Here is a 16,576-nt window from a genome sequence, read left to right as displayed (position 1 = left end):
CCGACCGATAGTCGAACCTCGGCTTCAGGAGGAACAGTGTGGTTTTCGTCCCAGCCGTGGAACACTGGACCAGCTCTATACCCTCTACAGGGTGCTCGAGGGTTCATGGGAGTTTGCCCAACTGGTTCACATGTGTTTTGTGGACCTGGAGAAGGCATTCGACTGTGTCCCTCGTGATGCCCTGTGGGGGGTGCTCCAGGAGTATGGAATCGGGGGCCCTTTATTAGGGGCCATCCGGTCCCTGTACGAGCGGAGCAGGAGTTTGGTCCGCATTGCCGGCACTAAGTCGGACCTGTTCCCAGTGCATGTTGTACTCTGGCAGGGCTGCCCTTTGTCGCCGGTCCTGTTCATAACTTTTATGGACAGGATTTCTAGACGCAGCCATGGGCTGGAGGGGGTCTGGTTTGGGGACCAGTGGATTTCGTCTCTTCTTTTTGCGGATGACGTGGTCCTGCTGGCCCCCTCTAGCCAAGACCTACAGCATGCACTGTGGCGGTTCGCAGCCGAGTGTGAAGCGGCTGGGATGAGGATCAGCTCCTCCAAGTCCGAGGCCATGGTACTCGACCGGAAAAGGGTGGCTTGTCCTCTTCAGGTTGGAGGGGAGTTCCTGCCTCAAGTGGAGGAGTTTAAGTATCTCGGGGTCTTGTTCACGAGTGAGGGAAGAATGGAGCGGGAGATCGACAGACGGATCGGTGCGGCTGCCACAGTAATGGGGGCGCTGTGCCGGTCCATTGTGGTGAAGAGAGAGCTGAGCCGAAAAGCAAAGCTCTCAATTTACTAGTCGGTCTACGTTTCTACCCTCACCTATGGCCATGAACTTTGGGTCATGACCGAAAGAACAAGATCACGGATACAAGCGGCTGAAATGAGCTTCCTCCGTAGGGTGGCCGGGCACTCCCTTAGAGATAGGGTGAGGAGCTCGGCCATCCGGGAGGAGCTCGGAGTAGAGCCGCTGCTCCTCCACATCGAGAGTAGCCAGTTGAGGTGGCTCGGGCATCTATACCGGATGCCTCCTGGACGCCTTCCTCGGGAGGTGTTCCAGGCACGTCCCACCGGGAGGAGGCCCAGGGGACGGCCCAGGACACGCTGGAGGGACTATGTCTCTCGGCTGGCCTGGGAACGCCTTGGGCTCCCCCTGGAGGAGCTGGAGGAGGTGTCTGGAGAGGGACGTCTGGGCGTCTCTGCTGAGTCTGCTGCCCCCGCGACCCGGTCCTGGATAAGCGGAAGACGACGAACGAACGAACGAACTTTGACTTTGCCTTAATTACTGGGTAATAATTGTTTTAGATTTAGAAAAAAATTGCATATTTGTTAAAACTTGTGAAGCTGATTCTGTGTGTCAAAGCTCAGTCCTAGACAGGTTTAAAAAAAGGCTTTACTGAAAAGCAGAATGGTTATTACTGTCTTATAACATCAAAATTACAGCATCCTGAAAAATCTTATTTATTTACTAATAAAATACTGCGCAAAAGTTTAACTTTAAAGTATTAGATTTATTTGTCAAACTAGCCAACATTATTGGCCAATTGAGGCTTTCTTGCACTGTTGGATAAATCGATTGCACAGCTGCTTTTCAATGTTTCATAACTTGAATATTTAAAAATGTTTTTGTAGCACTGTTTTGGACATTTATTTCAGTGATTACCATTACAATTGAATCAACCTCACACAGTCAGGTTTTTGCATTTGGGGAGCTTGATGAAACATACATTAACTCAGAGGACTAAGGTCAAACTTTATGATTTCTTGACACCGGCATATCCATCATCTCACATAATTTCAAGTCTTTGGAGCAAATAATAAACCACATTATCAGGATCTGTTAACCTCATCGCATAAGATGGAGTAATTTGCATAGAAATTGATTCTATCCCCTGGAATTTGGAGAGAGGTGACCGCAAATTTCAATTTAACTACAGTGGACAATGAGCATTTAAAAAAAGAAAAACAGGCAGATGGCTTTTGAAATGGCTTTCCCGTTTCTTCCTTGGACAGATTTTTAACACGTAATGAAAGCGATTATAGCTGAGGAAATGTTCATTTTAAGCAGCACTGTGAGTAGTCTTGATTCCCTCATGTGTCACTCTAGCTTTTGTCTGGTACAAGTTTTTGAGTTTCATGGCAAACTGAAGCAAAGATAAGGAACTTTTTTGCTTTTTGTTGAAGTAAAAAAAAAAAACCTTCTAAAGCAAGGCACTGAAGACAGTCGCCGAGGTCTGACATGAGTTGAAACTGCAAAGAGGAACAGCATGAAATGTTCAGAATGGCAGATTTTGAAACAGTTTCAAACCATTTTTTTCTGCGTAAAACCTTAATCCACAGAAAAGTGTCACACTGAACAGGGTGGTGTACTGGCACTCAGCCCCCTGCTGTTCTTCTGGCCTTTACACAGTGACATCAAATGTTCTCTCAAATTAAAGAGTTTTCTTTTCTAATCCAAAAGGAGACACTTATCTAGTTGAGTTCTTGAGGCAAGGAAAAAGGTATCCCATGATAATTTTCACTTCTGCTCTAAAAGCCACTCTATTCTGAGCCGGTATTTCAATGGAACCGAGTCTACATGGAAAACATTCAGCTCTCCTCCCCCACACCTCTTTCACCCATTAGGCTGTAACTTACTGACAGAATGGCAGGCTGGTGTCGGGGTCCAGGTGACAGGTACCTCCATTGTAGCAATATCCGTCACACAGCTGACAGCTTGGTGCAATTCTACCATTTGTGCAGCTGGAGGGTTGAGAAATAATTGACACAAGTTACAAGTGGGAAACTGTACTTTTACAAGATGGAGGGGGGAGGTTCCTGGTGATTTTTGTTAAACAAATAAATAATTGGTGTAAGGGAAGATACTTCACCTTGTTTTTAACTTTAAAAGGCCAAATATCTACATTGCATAAGTGGTTGGAGGTGTACAGAGTAAATATTAGCATATGCATACTGATCTTTAATCAGAAGAAAACAAGTAAGTTAACACCATGAATAAAAATGTTCATTTCGATAAATTGTGTCTTGAATGTGATACAAATCAACCAACCAAAATAATCAATAAACCATTCTATCAAGTAATGCACACTTTAGGGCCTAATTCTAATTTGATATTAAAGAAGAGTCTAAACTACAATAATCTAATGGAAACAGATATTAACTGACATAGAAAAAAATTAAATTGGGAAAACGTTAACCTGGCTTCTATTTCACTAACATTATTGGCAGTTAAAATGCCGCAGTGTGTGCAGACTTAAACTTTTTTATTTATTATTTAATCAAATCAATTCAGAGAGCCTGCAGCCTATGGGGGAAGCAACTGTGACATGAATTGAGAATATGCTATTTTTTCCATAAATCAACAGGAAATGTAAAGCCTAAAGATTTCAGCAACAGGAATAATGGACAGGAGCGCCAAGCACTCACTTGCAAACTACATCTCCTGTTTCCTCATTAATAAGGCAGGGAGTTCCATGGCATCGAAGACACTTGTCCACCTCACACTTGTTTCCTTCATACCTGGCGGGACACACACATTCCACGTAGCCACTGCTCGATAACGTACAGGCCTTTGAGTTCATGCAGTAGTGATGGCAGATGTCTGTTCCATATTGAGAAGCATAAAAGAAAAAGGTTATTAAATAAACTGGTTAGATAAGAATTGTACAGGGCTTTAATGGGACCTAATTATCCACATCAAATGACAACTTAGCCACAGATGGAAACATATCTCCCCTTAGGCAAGCAGCAGTGAGAAAATACTAATGATGTGCAACTGGAATTGTTTTCCTCCCATCCCATTATGTCAGTACAATGCTAAAGAAAATCCATCACTGTAGAAATAAAATACCCAAAGATTGTAAGATGGAAGAACTCTAATTCTGTTTATCTGCAAATTAAAGCAAATGTGGTGTTTGTTGAACAATAACTCTGGGAAACAGCTTTTGTTTAACACTAAATGCATCCTAAAAATATTTTTCTGTGATTCACATGAGCATAGCTGAATACAGACTAATGCTTTGTGTGATCAGCCAACTCACGGTAAAGGCAGCGATCCCCGGTGTACTCTGCCATACAGCGGCACACAGGCTGATTTCCCTGAGTGACATCACATGTTCCCCCGTTTAGACAATAATTATCACAAATCCTCTTCTCACAGAAAGGCCCCGAAAATCCAATAGGACAACGACATGTAGGCTTTCCTGTGAAAAGACACAGACAATAAAGTTAAAGAGATCAACACTGATTGTACACACAATTATGACTTGTGTTGTTATGATCCGCATGTTTTCTTTTACACTCTTTCTTTAAAGTGGCTATCAAAAATATTCATACTTCTTGAACTTTTTCACATTTTGTCAACCATTTTTACATTATATTGGAATTTTATGAGATAGAGAAACACAAAGTAGTATTTTATTTTTCCAAAAACAAATACAAATCTGAAAAGTATGGCATACATTTTTATCAGATCCCTGAGTAAACTCCTATTTAGTTCCATCCATTTTCCCATCAGATATAACTGGCTTTATTGTCCCTGCCAAGCATTCTGACAGAGTGCTTCCACCGGCATGTTGGTGATGTGTGATGTGCAGTGTTACTTTTACACCACCCTTAACAGTATTCTTGTACACCAAAAAGTTCACTTTTGGCCTGATCTGCCTAAAGCACTTTCTTTTACATGTTTGCTAAGTGCCCTTACCTGGTTTCTGTAAAACTGCAAGTGGACTTCTCATGGGTTTGTTATAAATGACTTATTTCCATTCTTCTATAAAAGCCAAATTTGTGGAGTACACAGATCACAGTTGTCATCTCAATAGATTCTTCCAAAGGTTTGGATCTTTGCAGCTCCTCCAGAGTTACCATAGGATTCTTGGCTGTTTTGCACACTCTTTTTGCCTGGGCTGTCAGTTAAGATGGAAAGCTTTGGATATTGCTTTCTACCGTATTTGACTCTGACCTATCTGTGTTGTTTCTGGACGTTGATGATGTTGTTTGTAAACTAATGTTCTCTAACAAATCTTGACCTTGCTTTAAAATCTCCCCTAACCCTAAAATCTTCAATGTCCAACAAACATTGTTGGAGGCTTCTCTCAATACCTTCTTTATCCTATTTAGGTTTGTAAAATGGAGCCTTGGTTCAACTGGTAAGACAGCCTGATCAAATTATGAGTATGAGTACATCACATGGCAATCATCACAAGTATCGCAGGTTTCCAAGCTTGGAAACCAGAGAACCAAGCAGAGAAGGGTTATCAGTGAAATACTGCAGCCACCCAAGCTTTTTTTGAACGATTGTGCTAATAACTGTTGCGCCGTCTATAACAGATTTATTTTGCATCAGATTATACGTTCACAACATTCAAATTAAGGGTAGAATTGAAGCAATACCAGTTCATAACAGCCTTATAAAGGTTATCCAAGAATTATCTTTCATTTTACATTTATGTGACTGATTGGCAGGTATGGCAGTGAGCTGAGGTTTACTGTTTGACATGTCCTCCAGGTTTATCCAATTTTTAATTCAGTCAGAAACAAGAAGCATGTATTGTCCAGTGTGTTTGCATTCCAACCAAAAATGTATTCCTTGTCAGACACGGGTGGATATTTCCAACAGGAAGGTGGTTCAGAGGCATCCTAATCAGGACTTCAAATGATTTTTAATCTGTATCACCTCAACTATTTCTTGGTAATTATAACTCATATGTATTATTTCACCTAAGAGACTGATGGCCATGGCCTATGGTGGGTATTTAGTTGTGAGCCACTTAATGAAAAGCGGTGTGTATCTAATTTATTTATTTATATAGTTTATTGATGTGACTTAAGACACAGATGTTAAGTGAGATTACAAAGTCAGTCAGTCAGCCATTTTCGATACCGCTTCTTCCATAATGGGTCGCGGGGAAGCTGGTGCCTATCTCCAGCTATCTATGGGCGATAGGCGGGGTACACCCTGGCCAGGTCGCCAGTCCATTGCAGGGCAAAGCTTACAAATATTACAAAGTAAAAATGTTAAAATCTCTTGTCTTAGTTATTATGGAGAATGTAAAATATCAGTCTGGTGGGCTGAAAACCCCAAGAAAGAATAATATTGTGGTACTACAAGGAAAAATATTAATGCTCCCTAACCTTTTTTTCACCTTTAGTCAGGTTACTCTACAAATGTCAAGGTATTTTAATGAAATCACTGTCTTGTGTTCATTGCTAGAATCTAATTCTGTAACAACTGCATCATTTAGAAGTTGTCAGAAGCTTCGGACTGTCACTTTAAGCAACATATGGTATTATAGACTTCATTTACAGGGGTTGGACAATGAAACTGAAACACCTGGTTTTAGACCACAATGATTTATTAGTATGGTGTAGGACCTCCTTTTGCGGCCAATACAGCGTCAATTCGTCTTGGGAATGACATATACAAGTCCTGCACCGTGGTCAGAGGGATTTTAAGCCATTCTTCTTGCAGGATAGTGGCCAGGTCACTACGTGATACTGGTGGAGGAAAACGTTTCCTGACTCGCTCCTCCAAAACACCCCAAAGTGGCTCAATAATATTTAGATCTGGTGACTGTGCAGGTCATGGGAGATGTTCAACTTCACTTTCATGTTCATCAAACCAATCTTTCACCAGTCTTGCTGTGTGTATTGGTGCACCGCCTTCAGGATACAATGTCTGAACCATTGAATACACATGGTCCTCAAGAATGGTTCGGTAGTCCTTGGCAGTGACGCGCCCATCTAGCACAAGTATTGGGCCAAGGGAATGCCATGATATGGCAGCCCAAACCATCACTGATCCACCCCCATGCTTCACTCTGGGCATGCAACAGTCTGGGTGGTACGCTTCTTTGGGGCTTCTCGACACCGTAACTCTCCCGGATGTGGGGAAACAGTAAAGGTGGACTCATCAGAGAACAATACATGTTTCACATTGTCCACAGCCCAAGATTTGCGCTCCTTGCTCCATTGAAACCGACGTTTGGCATTGGCATGAGTGACCAAAGGTTTGGCTATAGCAGCCCGGCCGTGTATATTGACCCTTTGGAGCTCCCGACGGACAGTTCTGGTGGAAACAGGAGAGTTGAGGTGCACATTTAATTCTGTCGTGATTTGGGCAGCCGTGGTTTTATGTTTTTTGGATACAATCTGGGTTGGCACCCGAACATCCCTTTCAGACAGCTTCCTCTCGCGTCCACATTTCGTCCTTCTTGGTAGTATGCTGACATTACCCTGGATACCGTGGCTCTTGATACATCACAAAGACTTGCTGTCTTGGTCACAGATGCGCCAGCAATTTGTCCTCTTTTGAACTTTGGTATGTCACCCATAATGTTGTGTGCATTTCAATATTTTGAGCAAAACTGTGCTCTTACCCTGCTAATTGAACCTTCACACTCTGCTCTTACTGGTGCAATGTGCAATCAATGAAGACTGGCTACCAGGCTGGTCCAATTTAGCCATGAAACCTCCCACACTAAAATGACAGGCGTTTCAGTTTCTTTGTCCAACCCCTGTATCTGGCGATTCTAGCTAATGTATCTTTATTGTCATTGCCTGAACATTATGCAAATCTAGACTCTGTCTAAATTAAAACATGAATAATTTGCAGAATAAAAAGTGCACAAGTTACTGGTATGTGTTCAGTGTTCAAACAGTGCCTTGCAGAAGCATCCGTACATTACAGCCGCAAACTTTTATGCATTTTCTTGCACAATTAATACACCAACACGAAGTTGCAGCCTTCAGCAGTTTCTTTTTATCCTGCCCTGTATTTGGGTCTGTCTACCTTCAAATGAAGCTTGATCAGCTTATCTGCGCTCTGAAAAAGCATCTCCACAGCATGATGCTGCCATCGTGTTTCATGGTGGGAATGTTTTCCACCAAACATAGTACTTGGCATTTAGGCAAAAATGTTACATTTATGTCTCATCTAACCAAAGCTCTTTCTTCCGCATGTTTGCTGCACCCCCCTCATGGACCCACCACCTTTTTCCTTGACACTGTTTAAAAAAAAAAAAAAAAGATTTGTGGAGTGTGCCAAACTTATCTAATAATTTCAAACTACCTTATAGATTGCAGGTACTCCTAATTCCCCAGAAATAGAATGCATTTAAACAAAACAATTATGGGGCCTGTCCCTCATTCAAATCACACCACTTGGATGTTCCATTTTACTTGACATGCTAAAAGTAAAGTGAATACTGAATTCACTACAAAAAACATGAGGGAAATAACTTCAAATAGTTTTTCAAAAGGAAATAAAATCACTACACAGCCATCCCAGATGCAATAGATTCTACTTGGCCAAATGTCAAATCCAGTTACTGGAACACATTGTGAAACAGCATTCTTCCTTCCTTGACACTATCCTGGAAAATAATAGGTGGAAAAGGAGGCACTGAATAAGAAATAATATAAGTAAAAAGCCTTTCACTTCAGATCACTGTTAAAGTTCTTCAGACTAAGAAAGAGTAAAGGATTCCCAGCAGCAGATTAAATACTGCTTGAATTTATGTTGGACTTGCATTTAAACAGGACATATGGTCGAGCTGCAGATACCTAATGGGTGAGATGGTGATCAGCATCCAATAATCTAACGTTACAAAAGTTTTTGTGGAGAAAAACATCCGAGAGGCACAGAGAGCTGACAAGGGAGGTAAGAAAATACATACAAGCAGTATGATACATGTATCTTGCACCTGTCCACTTGACAGACTGTGAGAGAATTCTGTTGCTATTAAACACTGAAACATGAATTCTTTCAGTTCAAACAAGAACTGTGATTAAAAGCATCAAGATGAATTTAGCTGACTATAATCTCTGCTTTAATTTTAAGTTAATGTGTATATTTTTATCTTTACAAACTCGTGTGCACCATTGATGCAGTAAAAAAAAAAAAAAATAAGAATGAAAGAAATTTTGCTGCCAAAGATTTATATCCTCATAAACCAAATAAATTAAAGACATGGGGGTTAAAATTCAATGACACCTTGTGTATTTATAGATAGATCTGGAACTATTCCAGCATCTAATTGATACCAAACTCACTTCTTGTCCATTTTTTAACACTAAAGCTGGAGCTTTAAGGATATCTATTTTACTTTAATCTCTCTCCTTTTCTTTCATCTTTGGTTCCTCTTTTCAATTTATATTCTTCAGCCTCAGACCTGAGCTCAGTATATAAAAAATAATTAAACATCAGTAGCAATGATGCTGCAATATTTATTTTTCTGAAAGCTGTGTGGTTTTCCAAATCAGAAAACCAGTACAGCATTTCCATTTGAAGTTAGAAAAGCCATGGATGATACCACGAGATGTACTGTAATGATTGGTATGCCATTTTGATGGTCAAATTCAGTGTTGCTTAATGAGATTAAGGAACTAACACAGCTCTCTTCAATGTTTTTAAATCAACACAATCTTAAAAAAGGGAAGATAATAATAAAAAAAAAACATTTGATTATTTCTTTTTATAAAGGATGAAAATAAAAATAAAATGTTTACTTAACTTAAGTATGAAAAAAAATATTTAGGGCATTCAAACAAAATGCCCACATAATGATCTTGTTGTAATGGCTGTGACTCATTTATGTTTAAACAAATCCCAAAGATTCTAATTCCATCTGCTGGTTGTCATTCAGTGATTACATAGCTCTATTTAATGAATTCAAACAACCTTAATAAGGGTCTGCAATGATAAAACATCAATGTCGAAACACAACCTACATACTATGATTTAGAGCAATAATATTGCGTTTCTATATTTCTCCTTTGAAAAAACAATTCTCTGATAAATGCATGGTGAATGACATACAAGCTTGCTAAGTCAAGGTTAGCAGATTTCATTTGGCTTTACATCATGATTTATCCCAACATTAAAACTTTTCCTTCTGCTTTTTATTAAATTGTTGGACAGACCTGTTATTTTTCATCATTCAGAACACTATAAAGGAGACGTTGACTAGTTAGAAAGTTGATAGGTGAGGCTTGTAAAACTTTGAATGAAAAAACAAAATTGCTCAACTGGCACGTAAGAAAATTACAGATTTGAACTTTGCATTTATATAAGATAAAGATTCATTATTTTATTTGATGCAAACATCTACAGTTATATAAAAGGGTTTCACGTGTATAAATATAAATTATGGGACTTGTAATTTATTGAATTGTGGCACAAGACAAGTTGGGTGGTCCAAATTGTTTAAATTTTAGGCTCCAGCTTTTAAGACATGTTTAGATTTGAGCTCTGAGTATCATGGGCCAAAACCTTCCTTTAGCAGTTGAGGTGCTACAGCAGTATCTTCACTTTATTGACGGCTGGTCACCTCCAGCCACAAGTCCTGTGTGCAGCGGGGACGATGCGCCAGGTAGTAACATGAATCCAGAGCAAGTTACAAAGCAGCATTAATGTTTGTCAGCCTCAGAACATTACCTATTTGACCTGTTCTAATTATACATTCTGCTAGCACAGATACACGACATGTCTATGAAAGAAACTGCTAAGTGTGTTGGCACCATTAAAGCAGAGATGAGAGCACAAACCAGCCAAGACCTGGTGCTCCTCAAAACATTTCTGTCAGAGGAGTGTAAAGAATAATTACCAAAGTTATCAAAGATCTGCAAATAAGTCACAGCACAAGGCTCCACTGCTGAAGAAAAAACTACTATTACTTCAATTAAAATTTCCAGTAGAACATTTGAAATGCATTTAAAGATTGAGACCAAACGTTCAATCTTTAAATGTCACTACACACTATTTTGAGGAGGAATTGTACTTTGTAACAATCCTAAACACCATACCAACAGTCAAGATTGAAAGTGGAAGCATCATGATGTGGAGCAATTTCTCAGCATATGGTACTGGTAAACTTCACATAAATTAAGGAAACATGAATGGAGAAACGTACCAGGACATTCCTGATAAGAATCTGAAGACAAACCAGAACGGCAAGGTTGCATGACAATGATTCTAAAAGCAAACTCTTAGCAGGTTTCAGAGTCAGAATGTGGAAGATAACTTCCAGTGGAACATCTCCATGATTTCAGCAAGTTAAGAGAGCTCCGGACAGAACCTCAGCAAATTTACTTCGAGCCCCTGTCTAGAAAAAGTACATTTTAAAAAGCATTTAAATAAAGGAGGCAGTTTATATTATGGTGGGAAGAGGAATACATTTTTTATGCCCCAATGGCCAACAATTAAAGGCAAAACAATTAAAGGCAAGACAATTAAAGGCAAGATTTCAAAATAAATAAAAGACTGGGCGAAGTAGATGAGAGAACAGAACAACTTGAGGATGCAAACTGTGGAAGACGTATTGGTGGAGATGCTAAAGCTACATGTGAAGTTAGATATCAAGCTAACAGCCTTGGAGAGTAGCTCGAGATGAGACAATAATACATGGCATTTGTGTGGGTGCTAAAAATGTCTCTACAACTATAACATCATTCGCAGAAAAGCTACTGCGTGAGAGTCTACAATTATCTAAGAGAATTACTGGATCTACATATCAAGGGGGCACACTATTCCCTTAGGCCACAGCCACCTGCAGGAGCACCTCCACACTCCATCATAGTAAAGTTTGGGAGTTTTAAGTCTAAAGGCCTGCTGCTCCGCAAAGCTTGGCGGATGAAACAGTTTAAATGAATGAAAAAAAAAACACGTAAACTTCCACCATGACTACCCACGGCGCATTATTAATAAATGAAAACGGTTTTGAAACGGTTTTGAAAAAGAATCTTTAGACACTCCCTGTCTCCACTAGTGGCATTAGGCTCAATAAGTCAGAGCCCTACATAGGGAGTCACTTTTTGACACATTGAAGTAAACCAGCTTCGATGCTTTCTGTGTGTTTTATTTTTGTGTATGGCTATTACTGTTAATTTTGCAATCGACCAAACTATTCCTGAGTGTGATGATTTGATTATTTGTCGGAGGATTTGGAACAATTGTAAGATATTTTTTTGTTTGTTTTTGTGGCTGTTCAATATTTTTTCTTCTACTTATTTGAATTACATTAAAGAAGAGTTGGTCAATGAGTCATGTTTCACTACTGCTTCATATATGTTTCATAAAATGAGCTTAATTTATTCATATTTGGACCTACATAAAATGTTTTCTTTAATATGTAAATATACATGGCAAGATAAGAAACTGTATTAGAGCAGCTTTCATATTAAACTCGGTGAGGCAGTAACAGCTATTAATCTCTATGATCTTAACACGAATGATCCCACTGTGAGATTGTAAAACCTTACAAAGTATTCAGAAAAACTTGATAATAATATCATCAATACATAACAGGTACATGTTTGCATGGATACTTAGTTGCAGTTAGTATAAACAGAATAATGTGAATTTAGGTGCAAAATCTGCAATCCTGCAGAGAAGAACAGGAATATGTAAATAGAAATCGTGGCCCACAATGCAAATTTTCACAGACTTACCCAGTGGTGAGCCCATGCAGGTGCCTTTATTCAGGCAGTAGTTTGTGCAGTGGTTCACCTCACAGCGCTCCCCTGAAAAGTCGGGCCAGCAGTAGCACCTCCAGTCTCCTTTCTCATTGGCCAAGCAGCGGCCTCCGTTCTCACAGGGGGGGCGGCAGAGTTCACCTACACAACAGCATAACTCCCTTTACTTGTGGTTTAGAGGTGTGCTGCAGCCACATCACATCTACCGGAGGGGTTTGCTGATAAAGTTTGAACGGCTACTTTCACAGAGATCTGAAGCAGAAGTGGAGTCTCAGCAGGAGGTCGATTTGCTCAACCTTAAGAGCGCTCACAACGCCCCATTGGGTGATGTTACTGCTATAGAATAGCTGCTCAAATATAATTTAGTCTTTTAAAATTCAAGTGCTTTTCACAGTGTTTGGTGTGGGAAAAAAACATCAACTTTATTGGAATGTTATGTGAGAGATTAATACTATACAGTGGAAGTGAAGGAAAAGTGACACGTGGTTTTCCAAAATATTTTTGCAAATAGAAATATAAAAAGTGTTAATTTATATTGTGCATTATTTGGGTTGGGCTATCACACAAAAGACATTTGTGATTTATGTTTGTGGTTGTAATATAACAAAAGCAGGTAATACTTTTGCGAGGCATAGTATGTCAGGATAATTATAGAAACTGTTTTACACAAAGTAGCCATATTCTGTGTAGTGGAATCATAAGACTACCTGAACTGTTGATGTCATTACAGGTACCATTGACCAGCACTTTTCCCTCTGGACAGATACATCTGGCCCCGGTTGGGTTTAGCAAACACATGAAATCACAAGACATCCTTAAGCAGGGATTTGATGCTGTGGAGAGAAAACAAACAAAAAAATGTCCTTTAAAAAAGATCTAAGAGGGTAATCTGTTAGGCTTGCCCTGTAATTGGAAAGACTTGTTTGTTTGAGAAAAAATGCCTCTTTTTTTGTAAACTGAAGCAATTAATTTTAAGTGCTTTAATGTTTGGTTTGAGGAGCACTTTTTTTTCTTCAAGCAAGGAGAGGTACTGGGCTAAATTATGTGTAGGACTTCAAACTGAAGCATCAACAACCGTGAAACGTGGAAACAATTTCCTTTCATCAAGTTGATTAGTAGCTTTTTCAAGCGCTCCTCTTAGTTCTGCCTACAGCCAACAAACAAAGTAATGGAAGCTTTCCATAATGAACTCTAGCAGAATTTATAAACTTGAGCATTTATCGTAATAGGTTCAGCTCTCATTAAAAGCATGTAAACATGTAAACATATTTGAAAGCAGAGGCAAGAGGAGATGAAGCAAACATGTCCAAGCTACATTTATCATGCAGACAATGTTAAAAATCTCAAGCTATTTTATATTCCGAGCTCGATCTGCAGTTGTGACAATGTCATCACATTTGCTCTGTTTCTAACAGTTACAACAATACAGTAAGCTACCGTACGTATGGTAACACCAAGGGCACAAAACAATGATGAAAGAACTGTTTCCTATTTAAATTGTTGTTAAGACATTTTTGCTGAGGATATCAAGCCTTTACTTCATAGCTCGGTGCAGGCTGAGTGCCTCCTCTGCCCACAGACTTGCACATTTTGCACTACATGGCTGGCCTAATGAGTCTCTGGGGAGTGGAAGAGCTATCCTGTAAGAGGAAAACTGACCAAGACTGAGCTCTCTTATGTTCTTCAACCATTAACACCAAAGATGTAACAAATACCAGACACTGGTTTACCACATGAAGTAAGCGAGAGGAAGGACAAGACTATTGATTGGCTGCGCTTCAGAGCATAGAGATTTTTTCAGGCTTCATATCTGTAACAGAATATTGTATTTGACTGGGGTTCAATCAATAATTGAAAAAAATCCCATGGTAGGATTGTGTTGAAAATTTAGTGTCGCTGCTGATGTAGAGCCGAGTTGCAAGCTACATGTTTTAAAATTAGTTAATTGAATTCTGATAGTTTGGTATTTACGTTCGAATGTGCAGTTATATTACAAAGTTGAATGAGGACAGTCACGATTTGCTCTGTATTACCTTTTCACTAATTTCATTATAGCTACAAAAGTTTATTATGTGCTTCCATCATAGGTGCTGATCTCATTGGCCATTTACCAAGACCCATGTCTTGCTAAAATATATAAGTCTGACACAATTTTATTTAAAACCAAACTTTAAATAAAACTTAACTATAACAAACCAGATGTCAATCAGACTAACTAGAAATAACTAGAATAACTAGAAATACATTTTTAAACAAGAATTAGGTGCGCAAGTTTCAATTTATTGGATAGATTCAAAAAGTTGATCTTACTTTCAGTCAGAAAAAATACCTTTTAGTTAAAATAAAATATTAGTTTAAATCTAAACCTGCCAGTGGTATAAATAACATTGGGGTTAACTGTACATACATCCATGCCAATAACTGGTTAAATGTCTCATAGAAGTTGCACCTCTGTGACACTTTTTTCGAGCCATCAACAAACTTCTGTCATAAATCTGACTCGATAGTTCACGGTTTGTTCAGGCAGACTTGGTAGAGTTCATTTGAATTGGTTGATTCCCAGTCAAGTACCCAGAAAAAAAACAAAAAACAAATTGGTATTGTTAAGGTCAGAGTTTTCCAAAAGAATAATGTTAGTCTGCTTTATTAATTTCAAACTCCATTTTGATGTATGTTTGGGTTCATAATTGTTGGAACACATAGCTAGGCCAAAGTTTCCAAAATCTGACACAAACTGTCACCCTCAGATGAAGGAAAGAGTGATCCAGAACAATCTATGGTGATGGCAGCATGATTATGTGGGGCTGTTATGAAGCCAAGTGGTGATGCATTGCACTAAACAGATAAGATAAGGGAAACTGACCACTTAATTCTTCAGCTTTATGTTAAATCAACAGCTATAGGTCAAAACCTGAAGGTTATTGGGAAATAACTAAAAAAAGTGTTGTTGACATAGGTAAAGCAGCCCAACAATATGTTCTTGAAAAGCCATGACCTCAACTACACAAAATTTGTGGGCTGTGGTTAAAATCTGTCTCTGTGCTCAGGAACCAAGCAATTTAGATTAATTGCTAAGATAACATGTGTAATATATGTGCAATTATGCCAGAATGTTTATGATGGCTACAAAAGCATGTTGTCATAGCACAACCTGCTAAAATATTAGTAACCCATTATGTTTAACATTGACCCTGTGTAGATTAGAGAAAATACACAATAAATTCAAACTTGCACATGTGATTTTTCATAATCCATTGAAGTTGTATGTTGCCTCATAATGCCATCCTAAAAGGAACAATAGTTAAAATGCATCTTAAAACAAATGCATTTGTTATTAATTGCCTTGATGAGTCTATGTAAATGTCTTACAGGCACTGTTTGACTTAGCTGAAGGAGTGACTCGGATTTATCCACATCAGGAGGGCTTACCATCTTGCTGCTTGTAACGGTGGGAGACAAAAACATTTGTGGGCCTCTCCAGCCCCAAATAGAGAATCTCCAGCGCCTGTTTGCCATACTTGTGAATCCTGAAGATATCATGCTTTAGTCCGGTTCCATAGATGTAGTCCTCAAATAAATCAATTCTGTATGGCTGAGAAATTCCTGAAGATGCAGCAGTGAAAAAAAGAAATTCAGAATACCAAGGATGCTGAATGTTTGCATCCTGTGACTCAGAAAAAAAGAAACAGTGTTGTGGAGGGCATATTGATCTTAATACAACCTACCCTTCTGAGAAACACAAGCAATACTGCTGCAATTATTTGATAAGAAGTCGTGCTCCGCAAATACCATAGGTTTAAATGAAAAAAAAAAAAACTAAATTCTTGTACTTTGTTTTTTTTTTCTTTTGGGTTTACCGTGTCTTTCGCTGATTGTCACAAGGGGGTCCGAGCCATCCAATCTCATGCTTCCTATCTGTGAAAGCTCAGGATCAGCCCAGTAAATACGTTGGTTGAAGTAATCAATTGCCAGCCCTGTGGGAGGATGAAAGTAAGCAATTTATTTACCTGACAAATTAAACTGAAATCATTGTAAAATCCCTCAACGCAGGAGGCCTTCAGGTCCAAAAAGTCAGATTAGTTGTAGAAGAGGAAACTGTGTTTTTCAAAACCCAATCTATGTG

The 16,576-nt window shown here is 39.1% G+C and overlaps 1 protein-coding gene across 1 annotated transcript in view; it reads right to left on the bottom strand.

Annotated features, from left to right (window-relative positions):
* The window catches only part of lrp1bb (low density lipoprotein receptor-related protein 1Bb), a 471,544-nt gene that overhangs the window by 22,689 nt on the left and 432,279 nt on the right, over nt 1-16,576 (bottom strand). Inside the window, exons 80-86 of the mRNA XM_047370155.1 lie at nt 16,311-16,427; nt 15,883-16,056; nt 13,161-13,286; nt 12,430-12,594; nt 4,023-4,184; nt 3,409-3,583; nt 2,620-2,724 (exon numbers count right to left, since the gene is read on the bottom strand). Coding sequence (XP_047226111.1) covers nt 2,620-2,724; nt 3,409-3,583; nt 4,023-4,184; nt 12,430-12,594; nt 13,161-13,286; nt 15,883-16,056; nt 16,311-16,427 — 1,024 coding nt within the window. The remainder of the gene's footprint in view (nt 1-2,619; nt 2,725-3,408; nt 3,584-4,022; nt 4,185-12,429; nt 12,595-13,160; nt 13,287-15,882; nt 16,057-16,310; nt 16,428-16,576) is intronic.

Source organism: Girardinichthys multiradiatus, chromosome 7 (genome assembly GCF_021462225.1).
Source record: "Girardinichthys multiradiatus isolate DD_20200921_A chromosome 7, DD_fGirMul_XY1, whole genome shotgun sequence".
Classification (NCBI taxonomy): Eukaryota; Metazoa; Chordata; class Actinopteri; order Cyprinodontiformes; family Goodeidae; genus Girardinichthys; species Girardinichthys multiradiatus.
Note: the sequence above shows the minus strand (reverse complement) of the source record. Positions and strands in the feature narration are given on the sequence as shown.